Raw genomic sequence first — 26504 nt, 5'->3', positions numbered from 1 at the left:
GGCCTCTCCTTCGCATTGCGTGGCCAGAGCTCTCATCGGGCGGAACCCCTTTTCTGCGCTTCCCGGGGCCTGGGAGAGAAGGGCTGGAGACACGGGGAGACACGAAGGTCTCGGGACTTTCCGCTTCTGGTGACGGGGTCGCCGGGGGTCGCGGCCACAAGGAAAGCAGAGTTAGCGGGGTTTCTGCGCCTGCACCTCTCCCCGTGCCCACCTGGCTGGCAGCCTCCAGGGCACCTTGTGGGAGGTTTCAGATGCGCGACGCTCGCCCCCCCCCCCAGGGGCGGAGGCGGACAAGCAGACCCCCCCTCCCCCACTGCAGCCCTAGCCTCAGCTCTTGCGTCGCGTTCATAGCATTTACCAGGCGTTTCTGGGAGAATGAGGGTGAGGTGCAGGCGGTGCCCAGCAAACTGCCAGAGCGCAGAGCATGAGCACAGGACGCTCAATGGACCGAGGAGAGAGGAGGTTTGGGGACATGTCAGCTGTGGGTGTAAACAGAGGCTTCTCCGCTCTCCTCCCCGGGAGACTGAGGCTGTGGGTACAGCCAGAGCTGAGCTCCCGAGAGAGTCCAGTCTTACATGGGGTGGGGGGCGGGCACCCTGTGATCCCCTGCGGGCGGGACATGAGCCCTGGGGGGGCTGGTGAGCTGGGGGGGCTGGTGAGCTGGGGGGCTGGTGAGTTGGGGGGCTGGTGAGCTGGGGGGGCTGGTGAGCTGGGGGGGCTGGTGAGTTGGGGGGGCTGGTGAGCATCTGGGCAGAGTCTCTTGCTGCAAATCTGGATCCTCTGGGGAAACGGCCACAGGCTGCGGGGCTGGGGGCTAGGGCTGCCGAGGGGCATGGCTAGGTCAGGGAAAGGTCAAGGTCAGGTCACCCTGGACCATCTCAGGCAGCCACGTTCTCCCGTCACTGGGAGGTGGAGGGGCTGGGAAGGGCACCCACCGTCTTGCCCACCGACACCCGACTCTGCCCGTTTAGTCCATGGGCAAGTCCAGTTGGCAGCCCCCGGCCCGGGCCCCCGCGCTCCTGGGGGCCAGGGGAGGCGCCGGCCGGCAGTGACCCTGTCCCTCTCTCAGTCCCCGACAGCCTCATCCTGAAGGTGCTGAACCAGCGCCTGAACCAGCACGACTGCGTGCACCGAGGGTGGGTGCTGCACGGCTTCCCGCGGGACCTGGACCAGGCGCGCCTGCTGGACAGCGTGGGCCACAAGCCCAACAGGTGAGCGGCCGTCCGGTCCCTCAGCTCCCGGTTCCCGCGGCGCAGGGCCCCTCCCCGCCGCCCCCCCACCTCGAGGGAGACCGGGGTGTTCCTTCCCAAGCAACCGGCGGAGCGGGGAGACCCTGGGATTCGGGGCGGGAAGGAAGCCCCTTCCTGAGCTGCAGTCGGTGGTGCCGGTTAATTATTTCCCGACCCCCAGCGAGGGCGGTCCCGCGCGGATGCAACCTCCATGTTCCTCTCCCACCACCGACTCTGCTCTCAGTTAAACATGTTCATGGTTAATTCAGGAAGTGATGTCAGCCCCGATAAAGGCCGAGGAAGAGAGAGGCCCTCAGAAGCGAGCCCCCCAGCCTGGGCGGACGCAGGGCGGGAATCGGGCGGCGCGGGGAGGGAATCTCGACAGAATTACAGCCAGAAACCAACCTGGGCCCACAGCCCGGCGATCTATCATCCGGATGGGAAAACCGCCTACAAAGGCTCTTTTTTAGGAGGGTTCGATGAAATGAGATGGAAATAAATTTACATATATATCAATTTTATTATTAAAATATATTCACTCTAGTAAATAGAATTATTGGGAAGGGCAAGCTGCTCCGTGTATGGGACGCAGAAAGCGCCCCCTTTGGCTGATCAGGAAACGAAGTTATTGTCTCCTTGTCAAACATAAATCTCCTCCGAGAGCCATGGAGGGGCGGTGTTCAGATGCCATGTTTTGTTGGCTCCCGCCTGGCGCCCCCGGCGCATCGCACTGAATTACGTCCGCGCACCGCAAGGGAGATGAGCCGAGTAATTGATGTGTCAAAAAGGAGGAGGAAGAGTTATTTGAGAACAAATACAATGGGCTATAAAGTTTGTTAAAATGTAATAATAATAGTAAAAATATAAAAATAAAATGAGAAAGGAAGAAGAGGAAAGAAACAAGGACGATGCCAGGCGCGTCGGGCTGCAGAGCCTCCGTTTCGAGAGCCTCGTAGCCAGCGTTGCCTGGCGGCGGGAGCGGCTCTGGCCGCGTATCAGACTCCCTTTCCCGCCTCTGCGGGGAGCGGCGGGCAGCCGTGGCTGTGACCCTGCTCCTGGCGGGCACGGCCTGGGGCGCGTCCCCTGCTCAGGCCCCGGTAGAGCTACTGCCGCGGCTCAGAGACCCCTGGGGAGGGCCGGGCCCGGCTGAGCGGGTGGCAGTGGGCTCAGCAGCTGGTGGCAGGACTGGATGAGCGTGGCCTGCACCGCCCCCCTCTGTTCCACTGGGCTAAGTCGGGGGACCAGGAAGAAGTCACCCCAGGTCGCTGGTCTGGAGGAGCTGGTGTGTGTCCCAGGTGGCTTCGTGCACGTTGGAAACTGCGGTGTGTCCGGGTGTTTTTGTTTTTATTTATTATTTTTTAGACTAAGGAGCTGTGTGCCCCACACCCAGAGGAGCCCGAGCCAGGGACTGGGCTGCCATGGGGAGCAGGGACAGCAGGGACAGGCGTCCTCGCACTTGGCTCCCAGTTGTGCCGGGTGTGTGGTCGGCTTTCGCTAAAGCTCCCTTTCCTCCAGGGAGCCGGAGGGAGGGGCCATGAGGGGACCCAGGCGGCCCCTGCGGTCAGCGGGCCTGGGAGCTGGTCAGATTTCTGGGGGGGTGGGGGAGGGGGGCTTCAAACAAGCCCTGCCGGTCACGCAGGCTGCTCCGGTGGGACAAGAACACCTTCTCTTCACTGACCGTCCGGCCCGCCCAGTCCCAGGCGTGCCTGGGGGCACCGCCTTCCCTCCCAGTCCGACTTCCATCTTTAACCATCCTCCTCCTCCTCCTCCTCCTCCTCCTCCTCCTCCTCCTCCCCCCCCCTGCCAGGGTGTGTGCCACTCAGGTCTCCCTTCATCCGCTCCAGGCCCTGAGAAGGTTTGCTCGGGACAGTGCCCAGGCCCGGGGCTGTGTCCCTTGCCTGGAGCCGCTGGGAGAGCCCAGCCCCGCACCCGTTCTTGGCCGTTACTTTGACCCCTTCTGCTGGCCAGCGCTTAGCTCTGACCCTGCCCCCGGCTGGTTTTCTTACCTGTCGGTGGCCTCTGATCTTTGCCTGGACAGCCCTCTGGCTGTGCAGAGTGAAGGGGTCCGTGTGTGAGCGATTCATAACCCGAAAGCACCCTCCGCACGCCCTCCCGCCCGCATGTCGGGTGAGGCCTTCTCCGCGCCTGTTTGCACCGTCACTCGCTTGCGCCGCTGCCGGTTTGCCTGTTTTTGCAGTGGTCGCCATGCGGCTCTGAACTCCTGTTCCTGAATTGGCAGATGCGGTCCTGCTCTGGGGGCGGCCGTGGGCAGCGCTGGCCACATCTGCTCCGTGTGGGTGGGTTCTGACCGCTGCCTCGAGGTGTTTTTCCCTGGCAGCCGTCTGCTCGCGTTTCTTGCCTTTGGACGACATGCAGGCCCCGCGGGTTGCACTGGGAGGGAGTTCCTTATTCGCCTGACAGCACCTGGGCAGGGGCGCGGCCGAGAAATCGCCATGGGGGCCATACCCACGGGGACCCATTGCTGCGAGCGCGGGTGGGATGCTCCGTGCGACCACGCTACGCGCAAGCCGTGGGACCTGTGGGGCGTGGCACAGGTGAACACAGCTGGCATGCCCGAGCGCTCTGATTGGTTCACATGCTGTTACTCTTTAAAAAATACATGTTTTTATGGATTTCAGCGAGGAAGGGGGCGGTGGGGGAGAAAAGCATCAATGATGAGAGAGAGCCATTGATCAGCTGCCTCCTGCACGCCCCACACCGGGGACTGAGCCGCCACCCGGCCCTGTGCCCTGATCGGGAATTGAACCCTGATCGGCTGGTTCCTAGGTCGTTGCTCCACCACGGAGCCACGCCGCCGGGCCGTGCCTGCTCCTTTTTAGTCCCCATGACAGTGTGTTCTCGGGGACCACACAGGAGACCCCTTGGGTAGCGGCCCTGCCACCTCTAACGTCTCAACATCATGTCTAAAGAGCACAGCAGAGGGATGGACCAAAGAAAAATTAAAATGCAAACGAGAGAGGGTGTCTTGCCCCTCTCTCTCTCTCTCTCTCTCTCTCTCTCTCTCTCTCTCTCTCATCACCACGCGGTCCTCCCATTCTGCCGCGGACCCTCCCGTGGATTAGGGGTAATAAACAGCCCGTTAATGGAGCCTGAACGAGGAGATGGAGTTGGACTCAGCCGCGGCGTCAGTGCTGACTGAGGTTAATAACTCCATTACTGCAGCTCCGCGCGGAGCCGCCGGGCGCACGAGCCGTTAGCCTTATCTCCTCCTCATTAATTGAGCTAATAGAACCCGGGTGACCCCGCCGCCGCCGGGGAGCGTGCAGACACGGGCTGGAATACTTATCACCACCCTGGGCTCCGTGGCGCCTTTGTTTTGGGAAGAAGGTTCTTTCTTGAAGACGGGCTCCCCGCAGACCCCCGCCATCGGTGGAGTTGCCGAGCCGCTGCCGCACAGGGTCCCGAGGTCACCCTGACCTTGCGCAGGAGGACGTGCAGCGAGGGCCGGCCGGCCACTGGCCCCGCTGGCGGAGGCCCACGTGGGTGCAGTGCTTTAGCTCGGACTGAACCCTCTGCAAGAAGTCACCGTGGCCTCAGCAAGTGTCTGGGTGCAGGGTGCCGATGGAGCGTGGCCGTGGGGGGGGGGACAGGGGGGGACGGGGCGGACCACGGGCCTCTCCCCGCGTCAGCATTTGGCAGCCACCTCTCAGCCGGCCCTCCCGCCCAGAGTTTCCCCACAGCTCATGCATGTGCGTGACCGTTTGCTTTGCTGCTCACTGGGTAAGCGCCACTTACCCTCTCTGAGCCTCAGGTTCCTTCATTCTCAAACGCTTGCCCCACCTTCTGCCCTCACCCTTTGCTGGGTGCCCGCGTGCATTTGCTGGGAGGATGTGCGTGGGCAGGACGGGTGAAGGGGGAAATGCTCTATGTGACCAAGATAATGTCATTGACAGTTAAAACTCGGAACCCAAATTTCCTGCAGCAGGTCACGTGCCTCTCTGTGCCTCAGTTTCCCCAGCTGGACTGCAGGGGAAGTCCATGAGGGACGTCAGATGTGAGGATGAAATGAGAGGAACAGGGGACCCTCCGAGGAGCCTGGCATCGGCAGGTGCCACGTGGGAACCTCACGTGTCCCTGATGCTCAGAGCTCCGCGCATGTCCGTGCCGCTCCGCGCCTGTCCGTGCAGCTCCATGCCTGTCCATGCAGCTCCGCGCCTGTCTGTGCAGCTCCGTGCCTGTCCGTGCAGCTCTGTACCTGTCCGTGCAGCTCTGTGCCTGTCCATGCAGCTCCATGCCTGTCCATGCAGCTCTGTGCCTGTCCATGCAGCTCCGTGCCTGTCCGTGCAGCTCTAGGCTTGTCCGTGCCACTCCATGCCTGTCTGTACAGCTCTATGCCTGTAAAGCTCCGTGCCTGTCCGTGCTGCTCCGTGCCTGTCCGTGCAGCTCTGTGCCTGTCCGTGCAGCCCTGTGCCTGTCTGTACAGCTCCGTGCCTGTCCGTACAGCTCTGTGCCTGTCTGTACAGCTCTGTGCCTGTCCATGCAGCTCTGTGCCTGTCCATGCAGCTCTGTGCCTGTCCGTGCAGCTCTAGGCTTGTCCGTGCCACTCCATGCCTGTCTGTACAGCTCTATGCCTGTAAAGCTCCGTGCCTGTCCGTGCTGCTCCGTGCCTATCTGTGCCCCTCTGTGCCTGTCCGTGCAGCCCTGTGCCTGTCTGTACAGCTCCGTTCCTGTCTGTACAGCACCGTGCCTGTCTGTATAGCTCCGCGCCTATCCATGCAGCTCCGCACCTGTCCGTGCTGCTCCGTGCCTGTCCGTGCAGCTCTGTGCCTGTCCGTGCTGCTCCGTGCCTGTCCGTGCTGCTCCGTGCCTGTCCGTGCAGCCCTGTGCCTGTCTGTACAGCTCTGTGCCTGTCCGTGCAGCTCTGTGCCTGTCTGTACAGCTCTGTGCCTGTCTGTACAGCTCTGTGCCTGTCTGTACAGCTCTGTGCCTGTCCATGCAGCCCTGTGCCTGTCTGTACAGCTCTGTGCCTGTCCGTGCAGCCCTGTGCCTGTCTGTGCAGCTCTGTGCCTGTCTGTACAGCTCTGTGCCTGTCCGTGCAGCCCTGTGCCTGTCTGTACAGCCCTGTGCCTGTCTGTACAGCTCTGTGCCTGTCTGTACAGCTCTGTGCCTGTCTGTACAGCCCTGTGCCTGTCTGTACAGCTCTGTGCCTGTCTGTACAGCTCTGTGCCTGTCTGTACAGCTCTGTGCCTGTCTGTGCAGCCCTGTGCCTGTCTGTGCAGCTCTGTGCCTGTCCATGCAGCTCTGTGCCTGTTCGTGCCACTCTGTGCCTATCTGTGCCCCTCTGTGCCTGTCCGTGCAGCCCTGTGCCTGTCTGTACAGCTCTAGGCCTGTCTGTACAGCTCTAGGCCTGTCCGTGCCACTCCGTGCCTGTGTGCAGCCCAGGCTTCCAGGGAGGAGGGCTGGTCTGTCCTGCCCAATACCAGCCGCCCGGCTCTATGGCCAGGCTGGCCTTCGGCTGCTCTGAACAGGTGGCTGCCCTCTGGTCACAGAAAGGCGGTTCCGTTCACCTGGTGACATGTGGGCAGAAGAAAGATTTTGCAAACAGATGAAGAAAGTTGCACTGTTGTCAGGATGCCACAGAGCCAGGCAAACAGGGAAATCTTGGGGCTGGAGTGGAACCCAGTCCTGGAAAGATGAGAAACCTCCATCACCTGTCCCTGCTGTTTTATTTATTTACTGGAGGCCTGGTGCACGAAATTCATGCATGGGTGTGTGTGTGTGTGTGTGTGTGTGTGTGTGTCCCTCAGCCTGAACTGCACCCTCTCCAATCTGGGAGCCCTCAGGGGATGTCCTACTGACGGCTTAGGCCCACTCCCCAGGGTTCTCTGCTCTCTGCGGGGCCTGTCTGCTCCACGCTGCAGTGACTGCCAAGCAGGCTGTGCTGGAAGCTGCCTCCTACTTGCTGTCAGTCTCCACGGAGGCGATGAGGTTAATTTGCATACTCACTCCTGATTGGCTGGTGGGCATCGCAAAGGTATGGTAAATTTGCATCTTTTTATTTTATTAGTGTAGATTATTATTATTTTTAAAGGGACAGTTGTCTCTATTTATTTATTATTATTTTTAATCCTCACCCATTTTTTTCATTGATTTTTAGAGCGAGTGAGAGAGGGAAAGACAGAAATATTGATGTGAGAGAAACACATCGATTGTTTGCCTCCTGCACGTGCCAGGGCCAGGAGCCTGCAGCCAAGGTATGTGGCCTTGATTGGAATCGAACCCCTGATGCTTTGGTCTGCAGGCCGATGCTCTGTCCACTGAACCACATCGGCAGGGCACCCGTGCTATTTTATGAGTTCAAGGTTGTGGTGATGGGGGAGGCGTCACAGAGACCCTGGGAGAGATGGCAGAGGAGTCACTCACAGTTTGGGACGAGGCGGCTGGCAGGCGGGGCCAGGTAGGAGCTGCACCCTTGGGTGGGTCATAGTGCGATGTGCAAGGCAAGGGTGGGGCAGCCTGGGCTCTGCGGGCTCCTGTGGATCGGCCAATTTAAATAATTTCAGGGGTCCCAGGGCAGAGGGGCTGACCCCACAGAGCACGGGAGCCCGTGACGGAAGTGGTTGGAGTGGGGGCTGAGCCAAGTGCCCGAGGAGGGTGGCGTGACTAGCCCTGAGCTCAAGACTGGCTGGTCTTCAGCACGCTGCCTGCTGGTGACAGCACCCCCTGCTGGCCGGCTCCCCCTCTGAGAGCCTGGGCTGTGCTCTGATGGAGCTGGGAATGGGGTCTGGCCGCCCCCTGGGCAGTGGGTGGGTCGGATGGCGGGGTCACAGCCTGGGGGTGCGGCGGAGCTGTGGCGTTTTAATCTTTCTGTAAATAAGTGCTGAGGTAGGAAAGGGACGGGTCCCCCCTTTCTCCGGCCTGGGGACTGGTGACATTTTACCACCCGTTTCCAATGTTTGCACAAGAGGAGCCGGCGAGGCTGATGTGTGCGGACGGGGTGGTAGGCGCTGCTCTTCCGGGGGGAGCACTGCGGGCGGGGGGTGATGGGTGGGCCGCCCGCCGGTGAGAGCTGGAGAGCCCCTCCTGCGGCCGCGGCCGGAAGTGTGTGCGGCTCTCGGCACAAAGGGCCGTGAACTGCGGGAGCGAGCCGCCCCCAGGCTTCACCCGCTGGCCCGGCCGGCCGCCGGGGACGGGGGCCACTCGGTGTGGGGCCTGTGTGGGTCTGCGAGTCTCGTCCTTAGGAAGACACCGGCCCACATCCAACAAGGGACTCGCATGGTGTCTTCCTGGTGCCGTCCGGGTAGCTAAGGCCGACATGATCAGCCTCACGGGCGCTCACTGCACCCCAGTTTACTTATTAGCCATTTTACATTTTCCCTCCGTTTTCCGAGGGCACCTGTCCCGCCTGCTGTGTGGGTCTGACCTTCCTGCCATCTCTAACGGTAGGCAGACCCCGGCCTCGCTCACCCCCGCTCTTGGCACACTCGGGCCACGGGCCACGGGCCACGTGTGCTGGGGGAGAAAGCGACCTCCTGTTCTAGGTCTGATAACCCGCAGCCAGCAGTTCCCCTCCTGCCGCCTCCCTCTCGCCCTTCAAGGCTCTCTGGCCTCAACTCCCTTCTCCCCACAGACTCTTAAGCTCCCATCGGGCCCAGTGGGTCTACCCGGCCCGCACCAGGTGGGCCTGAGCCCACGGGGAGTGAGACACGGCGAGGGGCACACCCCTCCCCCACGGCGATCAGACGCCGCAATCCCCAGCCGCGCTGCAGACTGACAGGTGGCCTTTCCCAGCCCGCAGCCCCGGGAGCTGGCATTTGAGTCCCTGCCTTTGGCAGGTGCGAGGCTCGGCAGTAACGCAAATTCATTTCCCCGAGAAAGGCAGGAGGGCGGAGATGCGAGATGACTTGGAGAATCCCTATTTGTTTTTCTTTACCCACAAGCGACGCTGGACACACCGGTGCCCTTCAATTTCCCATCCTCCTCGGGGGCATGAGTCAGGCGCTGAACGCGGCCCTGCACCGCGCCCTCCACCCTCGGGCCCCTGCGGGCGGGCGGGCGGCTGCACACAGGGAGCGCCCCTCCTAGCGCCACGGGAAGTTGTAAGGAGAACAGCTTTCCTAAAAAGTCAGCTGCTGGGGTGTGGGGGGGAAGGCCCGCTCTGCCTGTTCTGAGGCTGCCACCCCCTGGGCAGGGCCTCCTCGCTGGCGTTGAGGTTTCTGCAGATGCCAGACCCCCCACCCCGAGGTGGGTGCTGCCCCTCCGTGGCTGCAGGGCAGACCCTCTGTCGGGGGCTCCAGCACCGCCTCTCCTTCTCTCCCGGGCCTGGGCCTCGTGGAGCGTGGGTCTGGTGTACCACCTCCTCCAGGGAGCCTTCCCCGACGCCTCTCGCTCACGGGCCTTACACAAGGTCCTTGTGGTGGGAAGCGGGTGAGTGGACAGCGGTGAGCAGCAAGGCTGTGGAATCTGGCTGTGCCGCCCGCAGGCTGTGCGGGTCGGGCAGGGGCTACCCTCTCTACACCCGGGATCTTCCGGGGCGGGTACTGCGTGCGTCCTGGAGGCACAAAAGGAAACAGAAGCTGTGATACTTGCTGTCTCGTGGCTCACACACTGCTGGCGTGGCCCCTCCCTCCCCCTCTCTCTCTCCCCTTTCCTCTCTCTCTTTCCTCTCTCTCTAAACATAAACACGGCCTGCTCAGGCTCTGGGTGGAGGGTGGACTGTAGGCAGGGAGACAGGGGGACGCAGGGAGGCTGTGGGCAAGCATCCAGGCGAGGACCGGCGCCCTGGCCTCGAACAGCCTGCAGGGCTGAGGGTCTGTATGTCTGAGGACAGACAGGCGGTGAGGAAGGCGGCCTGGGGAGGACTCCTGTTTATGCCGCAGCCGGGAGGAGGTGGGGGGAGGGGCTTGGGGGGGCGCCAGCACCCCATTGGGCAGAGATTGAGAGGCCTCTCAGCAATGGCTTAGTCAGCTCAGCGGCCACAGCAAAGTGTCACTGGCTGGCGGCCGGAACGGCCGATACGCATCTCGCGCAGCTCTGCAGGCTGGATCCACGTGCCGTGGGCAGGGCTGAGCCGCTCTGTGTGGCTTGTGGACACCGCCCTGGCGCCTCTCAGGACTTTCCTCCGTGCACACCCCCCGGGTGCCCCTGAGCACCCACGTTTCCTCCTGCTGTAACACCCCAGTCAGACTGGCCAGGGCCCACCCGAGGGCCTTGTTTTAACCGCCGCGCCGTCCAAGGCCCCGTGCCCAGGCCCGGCGCCCGGTGTGTGCGGGAGCTGGCTCAGCCTTCACGGTGGCCTTGGAGAGTATTCAGCTCATAACGGTGCGTGGCACCTGCTGTGGCAGCTGAGCAACCGAAGCAGCGTCCTCATGGGCGTCTCAGCCGCCCCTCGTGCCTGCCCACGAGCCTGCCAGGGGGGGTGCCCAGGGGCCCGGCCTCTCCAGCACCCCTCCTGCCCCGGCCCCGGCCAGGCCTTCCTTTCTTCATTCCGAGATTCAAATCCATGGGCGTCACACCCAGGAGACCTGGAGGCCTTCCCCTGCAGTTCGCACAGGGAGAACCCGAGGCCCTAGGGGACTGGGCCACCTGCGTCGCCCTGCGAGTGGCGGGCAGAGCTGGGCCTCCTGGCCCCAGGCTGGCCGTGTCCTGTTGGTTTGCTCTTCTCCCTCCTGACACCCTGAGGCCTTCCTGGTCCCCTTTCCTTCCCCTGCCGGCCCGGGCGGACGGGGACACTGGGCCGTGACTGCCCTGGTACCTGCCCCTGCTCTGTCCCCTTTGCATTAACCAGGTGCCCCTCCTCCGGGGAGCGTCCCGTCTCCTCCGGCAATCATTAGCCTTGTAAGACTAATGGGCGCAATCGTGTCTAATTACCCTGCTGAAGGCCCGATTATGCGATTAACGTGTGTGGACCAGGAGCTAATGACGAGAAGAGCCCTCATTTGCATAGCATTAAGTTAATTGAGCCGCAGGCCAGGGCGGATGGGGTGGCGATGGCAGGATTCTCTTTCTGAGCGGATCCTAATGGCCGGGGAGGACAGTTCACCTGACAGCTTCATTAATTAACGGCGATCCGATTACCGGGCGGACTGGCGAGGGGCCGTGGCCGGCAGGCTGGGCTTCGTAAGAAATGTGAGACGGCTGCTCCCCGAGTTTTCCATCCGGCACTGGCTGTGGTGGAGGTGAGCCTGTGGTCACCTTGAAGGGCCATTTTATGTATTTATTTATTTATTTTTAAATATAGTTTTTATTGATTTCAGAGAGGAAGGGAGAGAGGGGGAGAGAGAGAGAGAGAGAGAGAGAGAGAGAAACATCAATGATGAGAGAGAATCACTGATCGGCTGCCTCCTGCACGTCCCACACTGGGGATCGAGCCCACAACCTGGGCCTGTGCCCCGACCAGGAATCGAACCGTGACCTCCTGGTTCATAGGTCAATGCTCAACCCCTGAGCCACGCCGGCCGGGCTGCTCCACCCTTTTCACGGCTCCTCGTACTGCAGCCTGTGGCCGAGCAGTCATTCATCCGGCCAGGCCCCTGCCGACGGGCATTGGGACCGCTTTCTTCCTTTCCTTTCGCAGACAGCACGGTGTGAGCATCTGGGGGCCCAGCTCCCGCACTGACGGTCTCTCCAGGCTGAAATGGGTGTGGGCGCTGGGCTGGAGGTGCGTTTATTCTTAGTGGGGCTGGCATTGCAGACCGAAGGCGGGTCTCCTCTGGAAGCAGCTGGAACATCCACAGAGCAAAGGCTCGGTTGAAGTTGGGGACGCCAGGCTGCAGGACGCAGAGGGCCTGGGCCCAGGGCTGCGCCGAGAATGATGGCCCTGTGCCTGCCGGGCTGGTGGCAGGTTCAGCTACTCACACATATCTACATGCTCACGCTCATGCTCACGCTCACACGCACACGTTCACATTCACAGGCACATGCTCACATTCACACACACACGCTCACACGAACATGTTCACGTTCACACGCTCACACTCACACTCACGCTGTGGAAATGTTTGGCATGGAGAAACTCGAGTTTTAGAGCATATTTTCTCTTGGGATCAAGGGTGGATTTAAAAGATGCCCCGAAAGCTGGGCTGGCGTGGCTCAGTGGATAGAGCGTTGGCCTCAGACTGAAGGCCCCGGTTTGGTTTCAGTCAAGGGCACGGACCTGGGTTGCAGGTTTGATGCCCGGCCCTGGTCGGGGCGTGTGCGGGAGGCAACCAGTCCGTGTGTCTCTCTCACATCGATGTTTCTCTCTCTCCGTCTCTCCCTCTTCCTTCCACTCTCTGTAAAGATCAATGGAAAAATATATCCTCAGGGGAGGATTAACAACAAAAAATAAAATAAAATAAAATGTGTTTTCTTTCGAGAACGGTTGTGCTGCCCCGGCAGGTACTTTTGGGTTTTCATGTTGAGCATTTAGGTCATGACAGCATTTCCGTGTTCCCTGCTCCAAGCCTCACGCGTGGCGGCTTAGGAACACGGAAGCCCATCGCGGAAGGAAGTCCTCCTGAGGCCTCGCTGCCTCCCGAGAGGCTGGCGCCAGCGGCCCCCCCAGCGGAACGAGGGGTGGCCCGCGGTCGCCATGGTCCCCGCGGGGCCTCGGGGAGAGCGGCCCTGGGGAGCTCTGGGCTCAGGCTGAGTTTGACCGCTTGCCCGGCGCCTGGTGGTGGAAACGCGCCAGGCTCGGCGGTCCTGTGTGAGGGCGGACGGGCGGCGGGAGAGCCGGGAGTGGGAGCCGCACCTGGGCACCACCCGCTGGCTGGCGTGGCCGCCGCGTCTTCTAGGAGCCGCAGGCTCAGTGTCAAACATGTGAGCAAAAAATCGGCCAAGAGACGGCTCGTATCTCAAAAAACTCGTTAGTCAGGACACTCGTAAGTCGAGGCCCCACTGTATACAGAAATAAACTTGGTGTTTCTCAGACTCACGGCTAAGCTACTTTCGCCCACCCTGGTTGTGGGGTTGGTAATGAGGGAGAGTTTTATGGGCGCGGCCGTTACTGTGACGAGCACACGCGTGGAGGGCTGCCTGCCCCGTGGCTGCGTCCCTCCTGGCCTCGAGCTCTCTGCCCGTCAGGGACGGGGTCCGAGGAGCAGAGGGGCAGTGGCTGCGATGGGACCCATCTGGCTTGCGGGGCGCCACTGGACGCCAGCCAGGCGAGCAGGGGGCGCACAGGGAAGCCAGCGGGTGGCCCTCACCTGGGCGGGAGGAGAGCCCCCACCCCCCCACACGCTGGGTGTGGCAGCTCAGGGCCCCGGAGTCCATGCTCACACCCTGCCCTGCACTGCCTGGTCGCGTGGCCAGGAGCAGGCGCTGACCTACTCGGCCAGGTGGCCCGACGCGGGCCTGCCAGGGCGGGTGAGAGCCTAGGGGGTGCAGGGGGGTGTCCCACACCTGCCCAGCACAGTTTGAGCTTCGGGGTCCCGTGAGCAGGGCGCCAGCGGCTCTGGGGGGAGTTGGTTCGGTTTAGTTTGCATTTGGGGTGTGCCAGGCCATGAGCCCCTGCCCCCCGGGTGGCAGGACAAGGGTTTGGGGCTGGAGAGGTGGGCGTCTCCTGCCCCCCTGCCCACCCTGCTTCCCCGAGGGCCTCCGGGGAGGCGTGGGGACCGTCCTGTGGGCGCGGGAAGGTGGCCTTGCAGCGGTAGAGCCCAGGCCGCTCCGGGAGGACAGCTCTCCTCTGCACAGCGCGAGCTGCGGTTTTGTTGTTTCCGACGCGGTTCCTCTGAGTTGGACAGAGAAAGCCACGTGGTGTCCTGAAGGTGGACATGGAGGGACAGCAGCCGGACGAGAACCCCCCTCGGAACTCTGAGAATCGGAGCCGACCGTGGGTCCAGGCCACCGCCTGCGGAAGGGCGGCTCTGGGGGCCCCTTGGCCCCTGGGGTGCTGCCGCGGCTGCTGCTGCCTGGCTGCTGTCGGGCGGACCTCAGCGAATAGGAGGGTCACTCGCCATCCGTCCCACAGACCCTGGTTGAGCCCCAGGTGAGCGCCTGTGCAGACAGGGCAGGCACAGGGGCAGAGCTGGGAGCGTGTGGCCCTGCCTCCAGGTCCCCTCCGGAGCCTGTCTTCAGGAGGGGATGGAGGGTGCAGGGCCCCGCAGCCTCTCCCTGGAGGTTCTGGGGTGCAGGATGGGGCACCTGCTCTGGGAAGATGCCCTGATGGCGCTCCAGGTCCCTGGCACGTGGGAAAGACGAAAACCTGTGAAACAGTTCAGACTCCGAGTTGCAATGCAAGCCCCTGCTGCCGCGAAGGAGGTGCTGAGACCAGTCCGCTCGGCCTGGCTCCCAGCGCAGCGGTTTGGCCGGAGGGCCTTCCTCCTCGAGGCTCGGAGAAGAATGGGGTCGGCGGGCGGGGCTGGGAGGCTTTGCTCTGTCCCTCTGTGGCCCCGCAGGAGTGGCCAGCCCTGGCCAAGGGAGGGACCCCCGGGGGAGGCGCGGGCGTGGGGCTCGAGACGGCTCCCGGGTTTGCTTGCTTCCTGGTCTCCTAGGAAACCTCGTGGTTGGAATCAATGGTGGGTCAGGAAGTGTGGGAGCTGGTGGCTCCGGGACGTGCCCGTGTGCCTGCCACAGGGCCGGGGCCACCAGGCGGCCCGAATGCCATGCGTGTCTCCCCTCGGAGTCACCGACTGGGTCCCCGGTCGCCCTCAGAGGGAATGAGATGCAAATAGCCGTTTCCGCCCGGCCTGGGTGTGCCTTCGCGCCTGTTTGGGCCCCGGCACTGCAGAATCCAAAGACGGTAACCTGCCTGGCGCCGCCCATGTCCCGCCTCCACCATCGCTGCCCCGTTTGTGCCATTTGCCGCAGGGCTCGCACGGCCGTAGCCTGCTCTTCCCTCTCGGGAGTTGGTGCTCAGCTGAGTGATTATCGGGGAGCCGTGAACCCCGGGTCTGAGACGCGACCTCACCTGCCCCGTCTGAGCTGCCTGAGCTGAGGCCTTTCCGCGTGCTGCCTGTGAGCCCCTCATCTCCTCGGGTCACTCCGGGGGTGCAGGGATGAGCATTGAGAGTGGAGAGGGGCATGGAGGGCCGGGGGTCCCTCACAGCGACGGTGCCCTCTGCACCCAGCAGCGCAGGAGGACGTGCCATTCAGGCTGCCTGGTGACCGCCAGCCCCCAGCACACAAGCATGGCCCAGAGCCGCCTGCCGGGCCCACGCCCGAGGGCTCCTCCCTACCAAGGGTGTGCAGGGCGGGGGGGGGGGTGCGGGTTCGAGGAGGCCTCAGCCCCTCTGTGGACTCTGCTCCACCCGCTAAGCTGACTGCACGGCTGTAGACACGTCCCGTGAGCGTGGCTAAGCGGGCACTGCCCAGGCCCTTCCAGACAGGAACTGTGGGGCCAGGCCATGGGGCCAGGCCATGGGGCCAGGCGGAGGGGCTGTGCCTGCTGCCCACACGCCCTGGTCCTGCAGGGCACCAGTGGGCGTGCTGGCAATGCGGGGCACAACGAAGGCCCAGGACCGGCGGGGTGAGCACTCACTGGGGGGCAACCTAAGGGGGAACGTGCCTCTCTGGACGTCGGCCTCCTCATCACTAACAGGCGAAGAATGAGCCCCTCCTTCCTCGTGGGAATGCCGAGCGGCTCCCATGCAGGGTGCTCAGCCGGAGCCCGGGCGGCAGCTGCTGCTCCTGGCAGTGGGGGGAGGCCTCCCACGTGGATGGGTCCTCCCACCCGTGTTTGTGGCCGGCTGCTCCTTGCCAGGCGCTGGCCCAGACCCGGGTCCAGCCCTGAACAGAAGGTTCCCAGGGGAGGAGGCCAGGGTGCTCCGTGGAGAGGCCCGAGTTCCCGGGCTGGTGGAGACGGCCGCGCGCAGGACGGGTGGCGGGGAGGGCGCCTCTGAGGAAGCCTGGGAGGCTGAGGCTCGGAGGATGGGAGGAGCCAGCCTGGCTCGGTGGGAGGAAGAGTTATCGGCCGGGCAGCAGGACGCCAGGCGTCTCCGGGCAGCGGGTCCGCAGTACAGGGTGGTGGTAGTCGGGGGGTGGGGAAGGCTCAGGATGACCCAGCACCGCCTGTCATGTGCACGGCCAGGCCCCGGAGCCCCCGGAGCTGGTCAGAGAGCCCGGGCAGGGTGGGGTTGTTGTCCTGCATATTTCCAACATTTCACTCCACGGGAATCCACTTATTGTAGGAAGGTTAGAGCGTGTGGGCCGTTAGACACTGTTGATATCAGAGACCATCCGGGGTAACCTTGTGGTGTGGGCAGGCTGACATCGTCAGAGAGACTCTAAAAAGGGACCTTAAGCACAGACATCGTGTCACATCCCTGGCCCCTCCGTTGTACCCAGGGTGGGCCGGCGGGCGGCTCGCAGCCCCTTTCCCCTCCCCCGGGCTCCGGGTTACCGCGGGGAGAGGCTTGGTCGCTCCCACCGGGCTGCTAGGCTTCTGCACGAACGATAGGCTTAATCCACAGACAACTATCGAACCCGGGTCTTAAATTGCAGCCGCGTCGCAGGCGAGGGTGCGGGAAGGCCTTATCTGGAAGCTCCGGTTTCACCTCCGAGGCCGGTTCACCTCAGAAGTTTAACCCGGAGCACAGGCAGATAAACAGTTTAGCCGGCGCCTCTGCAGGGCCGATCAGGGGAGTGCGCTTCTGGCACCGGCACTCCCCCGGGCTGGCCCGCGAGGCCTCCCGGGGCCGGCATCCCCCATCCCCCCACCCCGTGTCCTCTGACGGCGGCGGTTGTTCAAGTCCAGGTGCAGTTCGTGCCCGACTTCCACGAGCAGCGCGTCTGGCTGCAGCCGCACCTTAGGTGCAGGACGCGGGGGGCGGGGGGCTGAGGGAGCAGGACTGTGGGAAGGACTCGCGTGGGTAGGACTGTGCATGACCAGGTGCAGACGATGTTACACGGCAGAACCTGCACCTGTGTGTGTGCGCCCGCCAGCAGGGGCTGCCAGCGGATATTCGGGGAGGACCGGAGCGTGGCCTTCCTGGGCCGGAGCTCAGAGGGGACGGCCCGCGCCGGGGGCTTCTGGGAAGTGCTCCGAAGGGCACTGGGAGGTCGCCAAGATGTCTGCGGTGGCCTCTGGGGCCTCCACGCCGGAGAGAACGAAGCGTGGAGGAAATGAAGCTGGTGGAGGCCGATAGGCCGTGGGGGCAGGTCGGGGAGAGGCCAGGTCTGGGAGGCACACGTGGGGCCCAGGAGCCCGGCCCCCCCAGAAGCCTGCACCCGGCAGACACAGTGAAAACGTGCCGACTGTCAACACTGCAAGCCAAGGAGGGTGGAGGACGTGGTCACGGAGGAAATGGAAAGATGGCGAGTGCACGCGCCCACAGCAAACACTGCGGTTCACGGGCTGGCCAACGACAGCCGTTTCAGCAGCACATTACCCGCCTGAGACGGCAGGCCGCTCCTCGCCTGCCTGGGCCGCGTCACGTTTACCACACGCTCGGGCGTCTCCTCCCTGTGCGGGCTGCGAGCGGGTCTTCCCTGACTTCATTCAGTCCTTCGCCGGCGGGATCGTCCCAGCACCCAGGACAGGTCGTCCTTATCCACGTGTGTCCCGGCGTGTGCACATGTGAGGGGCGTGTCTGGCTCACTCCGCGCCAGGCCAGGCCTGGACGGCTGGGGGCTCGGACTGAGGGCTGCTGGGTAAATGTTTGCTGGACGAACGAATGAAAACAAGAGGCATTGGTTTGCCCTGAGCTGCTCACTGCTCACCGGGCACCCAGGTGGCTGCGGCCTGGGCGAGAGGGCCGGTCCACACACCGGTGGTCTCGCCCTCGGTCCTCCCCGGTGGCCCAGCTTTCCTTTTCCAAGGTAACCCCTTTTCTTGTGGCTCCACCATTAGTGTTTTTCTTCATCGTAGAAATAACATTCTCACTGGAAAACCCCGACAGGAATCGAGAGGCTGCTTCACCTCCCCGGCCCTCCCCCAGCCTGGCTTCCTCCCTCCAGCGGGACTGCTCCCGCAGGCGGCTCGCGGACGCGTGCTGCTGTGAGGCCCTGTGCCCCTTCCTGCTGGCACCTGCACCTCCCTTCCTCCCTCCCTCCCTCCCTGGGAGCCGCGGACATGGGTTTGCCGTGACGCCAGCCTTCAAGCTGTGCCCGATTTTGCCGTCACGAGTGACTCAGCCACGGGGAACTCGCCCTGGGTGTCAGTGCACACGCACAAGCATTGGCCCAGGGGGAATTCCTGAACCACGGTACCCAGCCTCAGTTTCCCCATCTTTGCGCTGAGAATACTGGTGTTGACTGCGCACCATGCCGTGAGGGCCTGAGAAAGGGTGCTTCTACCTTGAGCCCGCGTGCACCGGGTGCACCGAGTGCTGCCGGGCGGCCCGGTGCTGGTCGTGGGCCCGGGGAGCGACTTCAGGTCCAGCTACTTCCTTCTGCTCTTCTGCTCGGCCTTCTCCACCCCGACGTGGGCACTCCTCTCACCGAGGTCCCTGAGCTCCTGGCCCTCTCCCTCCTGGGTCTGGTCAGAGGCCTGTGCCTGGCACAGGAGGGCCCGCTTGGAGATGCCACCGGCCGCCAGCGCCCAGCATGCATTTGGGGTGGATCCGCTCACGCATTCGTGGAGGAGAAAAGCCTCCTAACGGCGCACGTTGACGTCTCGAATGTCACGTGATGATGACATTGGCGGACTCAGGCGATCGCTAAAGAGCAGATACTATCACCCCCACCACCTACGGCCCCTGACCCCCCGCCTCAGAGACGGCCAGGCCCTCCTTACAGCTCTGTGTGCGAGGGCGGGTGCCGAGGAGGTCCTGGCTCAGGCGCCCCCGGGGGTCGGAGAGGGTCACCCCGGGGTTTGTGGTTTGTGGCGTGTGTACGCGTGTGTTTAGCTCGTGTGAGAAGCCAGAGGCGGGGAGAGGAAGCGTTTCAGAGCCCTGGCTGGTCGGCGGGCCCGTGAGGTCAGACGCCGGGCGCTGCCCGTCTGGGAGGAGCTGGGAAAAGCGGGATTGTTGCTACCGAGGTGCCACCCCTCTGAGCCAGAGCCCTCGCGGCTCTGCTGGGAGTGGGCCGTCCCCGCAGCCTCGTGGGAGCCGCTCCGTCGCCCGCGCTCCGGGGCGGTCTCCGTGGGCGGCTCGTCTTCTCTGACCCCCTTCCACGCACACCAAGGGGCGCGGGCAGAGCTTCGCGCTTGGGACCTAGTCTGGTACTGACGGCCCCGAGCGAGGCGCTCCCTCGTTCGGAGGGAGAGTCGGGCCTGGGGCGACTCCAGGCTCCTGCATCTGGACCCGTGGTGGGCTTCGCGTCCCCTCCCACCTCCCCGAAGCACCGCCCGGGATCGTTGGTAAGACAAACGCCTGTGGACACGGAGCCGGTTTAATCACCTAATGGCCTGGACACCCGACGCCGCTCAGCCTCCCAGCCACGCGGCCACAGCGGCCACGGTAACTACAGCCACGTTTGGCCCGGCCTCTCCGTATTACAGCCTTTCACGGGCGCGCGGCCGAGGTCTTTGAGGACAATGAAATATGCATGGCTATCGGTGACAGCCCCGTAAAGGGCGCAATTAGCCCGTCATCCGAGAGCGAGGCCGGCCGCCGCCCGCGGCTCCCATTAGTTAAATGCATTTTGTTCGTCCTCATCCCATCAAATCAACGAACACTTCCTTTAATTGGTTCATGAATTATACAGCCGCCCGCATTATAATTTAATCGCCTGTAAACATTCACAGGGCCCCGGCGTAAGGCGCCCGCGCTCATTAATTCCTTAATTTCCGCAGACGGAGGGGGAGCCGGGCTGAACGGTGGCAGAACAGAGCGCCCGGGGCCATGGAAGAAGGGAAGAAAGGTGGGGGCCGTTTAGGGTTTTAAGGGCTGTCAGAAACTCAATCTGCGAGCTGTCAGCAGCCCGGACCCGTCCCCGCTCCGCCCCACCCGTGGCGGGAAGTGACTGGCGGATTCATGCGGAGGCTTGTCAACCGTCTTTAAACATCAAGCCAGCGGGTAAACCGAGCCCGGTGTAAATTAATTCCTGTCTTACGGCCCCCCTCTCTCCGTCCCCATGAATATTTCATGGCGGGCAGCATAAATATTAATTCTAATAGCTCTGCACAGTGGTTATTATTTCTGTTTTATGACAAATATTCATAAAATATTCAGGACCCTTTTTTAGAATATTTACACACTTGATGGTGAACTTTCCCAGATTCCCGGAGACACGGTCAGCATATCGGGGGTTCTCTTAACGGACTTGGCCCCCTTAACGAATGCCGCCGGTCATCCATATTGAATCAGACTCGGTTTTCCGAGGGGGAGCGGAACCTGAGGTTGGAGGCGGACGGGCCTTCGCCCTCCCGTCTGTGGAAGGGGAGTGACCGCTCCCCGACGCCTGGGCAGCGACAGGCTCGGGGGGCGCTTCGTCGGGGAGCAGCACTGCCCCTCGCCTGCGTCTGTTCTCTCCTTAACCCAGAGCTCTGGCGGCACCCGCTTGGCGGCACAAAATCAGGATGAAACCCTTCGCCGGTGCCGCTGCGGTATTTGCACGAGGACTGAACACAGTGCTGGCGGAATTACCGCGCGGCTTTGGCCAGCTCGTGGCGGCTCCCTCGCAGGGCAGCGGCCGGCCGTGAGGATGAAGGCTCTTTTGGAATCCGTGTCATTTACCTTGAACCCGGAGAGGCAGCTGCGCGGTGTCCGCAGAGACGTGAACAGGGAGGGGTCCCAGCCCGGGCGCCGGGTGCGTCTGAGGTGATGGAGGTCAGGTGGGGGTGGCGGCTCTGGTCTGAGTGGGTCCAGCGAGCCTCGAGGATGGGGGTGCATAGGGGGCGCCAGCCCTCCCACCCGCCCCACTCGCTCTCTGGAGCTGCTGGGACCACTGCAGGGAGCGAAGCGGATCTGTTTCCCCACAAGAAGGCCTGGAGCCCAGCCCGAGGCACCGTCACCTCCGGGGCTCAGATTCCCATCCTTGAAGTGGCGTGACCCCAGGGCCTGGGCCACGTGCGTCTCACAAGGGTTAAGCAGGATGACATGCGTCCGTGCCGTGCTTGCGCGAGTGCCTGGCGGCAGGAGAGCTGGTGTGGTTGTGTCCGGGGCTGGCAGGCTGACCCCCAGGGAGAGCCCGAGGCCTGTGAGTCTAAGGCAGGACAAAACCAATGTCCCAGCTCGAAGGCAACCAGGAGGAAAAGCTCTCGCACTCGGGCCTCCGACTGATTGGGCGAGGCCCACCCACGCTGGGGAGGGCAATCTGCTTCGTTCCGGCTCCTGGTTTACATGTTAACCTCATCCCGAAACACAGACACGCCCAGATCATGTTTGACCACAGATCTGGGATGCCTGTGGCCCAGTCAAGGGCCCACATCACATGCACCATCACAGCCGCTTCTAGCTGGCGGGCGACGGCTGGTTGCCGAACTCCTGCAGTTGTCACAGAGCTAACAGAGTCCCTGGCGAGGCTGGAGGCGGGTCACCCTCTCACGCGGGTCCGGGTGCCTGCGAGTGTCTGAGTGGCAGGCAGGATTCTCTTTCTTCCTAGGGGGGAAGGAGGCAGCAACTTTAAGACGACTTTCAACGGAGACGGCTTACGCAGGAGTCTGAGCCCCCGGTCACCCCCGTAGACCAGGCGGCTGCGTTTGCTCGGTGTGTGGCGAATGGCCAGGCGGGCTCGCTAATGTGCAGGGAGCACAGTCACGTGTGTCCGCCTGCCCTGGAGGCTGCACACAGCCAGCGGGGAGACTTGCCGCTATCAGCTACGCACAGTTTTAGACAAACTGGCCAGGGGGGGTCCCTTTTTGGGGGGGGCCTTTTAAAAAGCGGGGGTAGGGGAGGACAGGACACAGCCGCTGCCCCATGAGGGCGGAGGCACGGTCTCAGGTGTAAAATGAGGGCGAATGGCTGCCCTTCCGTTTTCAAACTGGAGACGACTCCCTTTTCAGGGATGTGTTTTGTAACTGTTGCCTCCCGGCCTGTGGCCTGGCTTTCATGTCTTAATGTCTTGTGAAGAGCAGAAGCTTTTAATGGACTTTTAATGAAATGGAATTTTGTCAAAAATTTTTATGGGTCACGATTTTGGCTTCATATCTACAAAGCCTTTAACCCAAGGCCACGAAGGATTTCTAATAGAAGTTTATTAGTGTGATGTTTAGGGCATCGATTCACTTTGATGTAAATTTGTATATGGTGTGAGGTATGGGTCAAGGTTATCATCCTCATTATTTGCATTATTACACTTTTGGGTGAAAACCCCCGCACGTTTCCTCCATTGTATTGCGCTGCCACCTTTGCTGGGGCGGTGGGGCCGGCGGGCAGTGTGTCTGCGTGGAGCTGCTGGGGCTCCGCACCGCCCCGGGCCCAGCTCGCTGTGCACCGTGCACCCCGCCTGCCTAATCAGATGTCCCTGCATGGGGCCCAGCTCCTCCCCCGCGAGGCCGTCCCGGCGTCTCCAGAACCAAGTTGGTGTCCTCCGCCTTCTGATCCCGCCCTGTCCCCAGCCTTTCCCTTGACTCACGGGGGTTGGGGGGGAGGGGGCTTGATGCGCTGGGTTAGGAATCCTTCCCCCAGGCGTGTTCATGGAGCAGCATCCATTACGGGGTTGGAAACTGGCTTCCTCCCTGCTGGGCTGGGGCGCCCGCCGCGGGGTGCTGCTGCTCGGCCTTGCGTGTTCCAGGGGTGCGATGCGGGCCACGTTCGCAGGGTAAGGGATGAAAGCGTGGGAATGCCTCTGCTCCCGCATTCAGACGCGCCCCTATCTCACTGGTCCGATTTGGTGGCTGTTATTTTACAGCGCGTTGTGAGCAACATCATCGAGGCCGCGCTGGTGCCAGTCGCTGAGGGAGAACTAGGCCCCCCAACACCTGCCGAACCAGCACAGCGGGCCGGGTGCGGGCCCCAGGGCTTCTGCTGCCGGAGGTTCCTGGGAGGGAGGGAGGGAGGCAGCTCAGTGCCCGCCGGACCGGCCCGGCCCGTCAGCAGAGTTCTCCCGCTGCCAGCGGCTGGGTTTGGGCTGAGACAGAGCAGGCAGCAGGTGGAGTTCGGAGGGGCCCGAACTGCACACCACGCCACTCGCCCATTCTTCCCAGTGCGTCCTGCGCGCTTGCTGGCTGCTGGACACTGCGGCCAGCCGTTCTCTGGGCCCAGCAGGTGGCACCTGGGCCCGGGAGGCTGGGCCACGGCCCGTGGGGACCAGCGTCCAATTGGACCCAGCAACGCGTGGCCTCTCGGCAGCCAGCGGCCCGTTTGATGCTTCTGGGGCGACGGGAGCTGGAGGAGGCTCCCGCTGAGCGCGCGGGCGGGGCCTCGTTTGTGTGCGTTGTTCTCGCACTCAGGGCGCTCCTCCCCGAGTTCCCCTGAAATGAAACGAACGGGCTCCGGGTGCCCGGGGAGTGTTCCTTGTCCCCGATGTGGTCCCCCATGGAAGCTGCTCAAACCAGTGGTCCAGCCTGGATGGCAATGCTGACGACCACATGGCTGGTCTCGGTTCCATGCGAGGGCTCACTACAGTGCCTGGCACACAGCAGGCGCTCACTAAATGTATGTGTGCATGCGAGACATGGTAGGTGAGCCATGGAATAGCCCACACGGCAAGGTGTTCTAAGGGCACCCCAAGATGTTGGCCCGGTCAGCGTGGCCCAGGGGCTGAGCGCCGGCCCGTGAACCAGGTGGTCACGGTTCGATCCCCCGTGGGGGGCGTGCAGGGGGCAGCTGATCCATGATCTCTCTCATCACTGATGCTTCTCTCTCTCTGCCCCTTCCTCTCTGAAACCAATAAGAACATATTTAACAAGAAGAAGAGCACGCCCCGGTGTTTGGATGCCGCAGGGAGGGCCCAGGGTGGCTGGGTCGGGCTGTGACGGGCCCGGGGTGGCTGGGTCGGGCTGTGACGGGCCCGGGGTGGCTGGGTCGGGCTGTGACGGGCCCGGGGTGGCTGGGTCGGGCTGTGACGGGCCCGGGGTGGCTGGGTCGGGCTGTGACGGGCCCGGGGTGGCTGGGTCGGGCTGTGACGGGCCCGGGGTGGCTGGGTCGGGCTGTGACGGGGCCCGGGGTGGCTGGGTCGGGCTGTGACGGGCCCGGGGTGGCTGGGTCGGGCTGTGACGGGCCCGGGGTGGCTGGGTCGGGCTGTGACGGGGCCCGGGGTGGCTGGGTCGGGCTGTGACGGGCCCGGGGTGGCTGGGTCGGGCTGTGACGGGCCCGGGGTGGCTGGGTTGGGCTGTGACGGGGGTCCGGGCGTGGCTGGGTCGGGCTGTGACGGGGCCGGGCTGTCCTGCAGGGTCTTCTTCCTGAATGTGCCACTGGACTCGGTCATTGAGCGGCTGACCCTGAGGAGAACCGATCCCGTCACCGGAGAAAGGTTGGTGCCAGGCCCCCCGGGGACCTCCTCTCTCCGCCTGGCTGACCGATGCCCGGCGGGAAATCCAGGGCGGCACGGTGACTGCTGACAGAAGCCTCTAGAAAGGGGTCATTCCCACCAGCTCCTCGGGGCAGCCTCTGGTCACCCTCTTCTCCTGGAAGAGAAACCAGGAAACGAATGCCCGAGGCGCTCGGCAGTCCGGGTGATGTTCTCCCGGCTGTCCCGGGCGGCAGCTGCGACCCCAGCGTGGGCCCCGTGGCCCCGGGCAGGTCTCCCTGTGCCTGTCACTGGCCTTTGCTCTCACAGCGACACTGCACCCCCCTCACCCCCCGTGGGGACCAGTTCACCTCTGAGCCTTCCCGTGGTCACGGGGGTGACTCTGCAGTCTGACCCAGTCCAGTCCCTGTGTTCATGTTGAATGCAATGTCAAGGCCCTGCAGTCACACAGGGTAAAGCCTCCATCCTCCGGGGTAAGCCACGTTTCTTGGCAACCAGGGCCACGTTTCTTGGCAACCAGGGCCACGTTTCTTGGTAACCAAGACCATGTTTCTTGGTAACCAGGAGCATGTTTCCCGGTAACTAGGAGCATGTTTCTTGGCAACGTGGCAGGGGAGAAGGGGCCTCTGTCCGACTGTGGGCCAAGCTGGTCACCACCACCCCCACCACCCCCAGACATTTACTGCCCGGCTTTGTGCGCAGCCCGGCGGGCGCGGGACCCCTCCAGGAGTGGCGTGAGGAGGGCCAGGAAAGAAATACCAGGATTTTCCTAAACTACAGGCCTGATCTGTGCGCCCCTCCTGGCTGCAGGGGACAGTCCTTTGGTGACCCATGTCATGTGCGATGGCCTTCATGTGGCCTGGGGTCTCCCCCAGCAGTGGGGGTCTCCCCCATCTCCGCTCCCATCTGTGGTCACAACGTCCCTCCCCCGTCTCACTGTGCGCTCCGTCAGCGTAGCGTCTGTTGTCAGTAGCAGTGACAGGCCAGGGCAGATGCTGGATAAACAGTGTTTGGGAGAGAGAAGGGAGGCAGTGAAAGGAAGACGGGTTTGGACCTCCCTCATCTGTTCCATTCCGTCCCGGTGTTGGCCTCCCCCTGCCCTGGGCCGGGACCAGGTTTCCGGTCTGTGGCTCCCGTGCCAGCCGAGGCTGCGCACAGAGCCGGTGGCAGTAAATGCCTGGCGGCGGCGGCCAGCCCGGCCCCAGTCGGACAGAGGCCCCTCCTCCCCTGATGCGCGGGCGGACCGTGGTCATGCTCCCCTGCTCTCGCAGGTACCACCTCATATACAAGCCGCCTCCGACCATGGAGGTCCAGGCCCGTCTCCGGCAGAACCCCAAGGATACCGAAGAGCAAGTCAAGTTCAAGATGGACCTGTTCTACAGGAACTCGGCCGAGCTGGAGGAGTTCTACAAGCAGGCCATCACCCTCAACGGGGACCAGGACCCCTACACCGTCTTTGAGTACATCGAGAGCGGGATCACCCACCCCCTGCCCCAGAGAGTCCCCTGAGGCCAGCAGAGCTGGGAGCGCCCTGCCCTCCCCCCCCCCCCCCCAGCCAGGCAATAAAGGGCGCCGGAGCCAGTGCCGGAGCCACCTCGCCTCGGTGTCCTGAGGTGGCCGTGCTTCGGGTCGGGAGCACAGGGTGGCGGGCTCCGGGAGGCGTGAGGCAGCGTGGAGGGTCAGGGCCCGGGTGCTGTGGCTCAGCCCCAATGCCCGCGCACGGGGAGGGGCGTCGCTGACCCAGCCTCTCTCTGAACCAGACGGGGCACTAAGGAGCCTGCCCCCATGCTGGGGTCAGTGAGTGGGCCCTGGGCCTGGCGCACAAGGAGCTCTCCATGATGCAGACACCAAACCGCCCTCTCAGGGCAGTGCTGTGGGCAGGGCTCCGGAATGAGGGCTCACTCTCTCTGCACTGCCCCTCTCCCTCCCCCTCCCCTCCCCCTCTGGGGTCACCTCCCTCCCCCTTCCACTTTCCTCTGGGGTCACCTCCCTCCCCCTCCCCTCCCCCTCTGGGGTCACCTCCCTCCCCCTTCCACTTTCCTCTGGGGTCACCTCTCCTCCCCCCCCCCCCCCTCGCTTGCCATTTCGGACACCAGAGGAGAT

The 26504-nt window shown here is 63.4% G+C and overlaps 1 protein-coding gene across 2 annotated transcripts in view; it reads left to right on the top strand.

Annotated features, from left to right (window-relative positions):
- AK8 (adenylate kinase 8) overlaps positions 1-26290 on the top strand; it is a 60426-nt gene extending 34136 nt beyond the window's left edge. For both annotated transcript variants that reach the window (XM_081104049.1, XM_081104048.1), the window contains 3 exons: positions 1070-1211; positions 24324-24404; positions 25673-26290. In XM_081104049.1, coding sequence (XP_080960175.1) covers positions 1070-1211; positions 24324-24404; positions 25673-25910 — 461 coding nt within the window. In that variant the 3' untranslated portion in view covers positions 25911-26290. The remainder of the gene's footprint in view (positions 1-1069; positions 1212-24323; positions 24405-25672) is intronic.
- The last annotated feature ends 214 nt before the right edge of the window (positions 26291-26504 follow it).

Source organism: Myotis nattereri, assembly GCF_964212035.1.
Source record: "Myotis nattereri genome assembly, chromosome: 12".
In the NCBI taxonomy this organism is placed as follows: Eukaryota; Metazoa; Chordata; class Mammalia; order Chiroptera; family Vespertilionidae; genus Myotis; species Myotis nattereri.
This window is presented reverse-complemented; position numbering and strand designations above follow the sequence as displayed.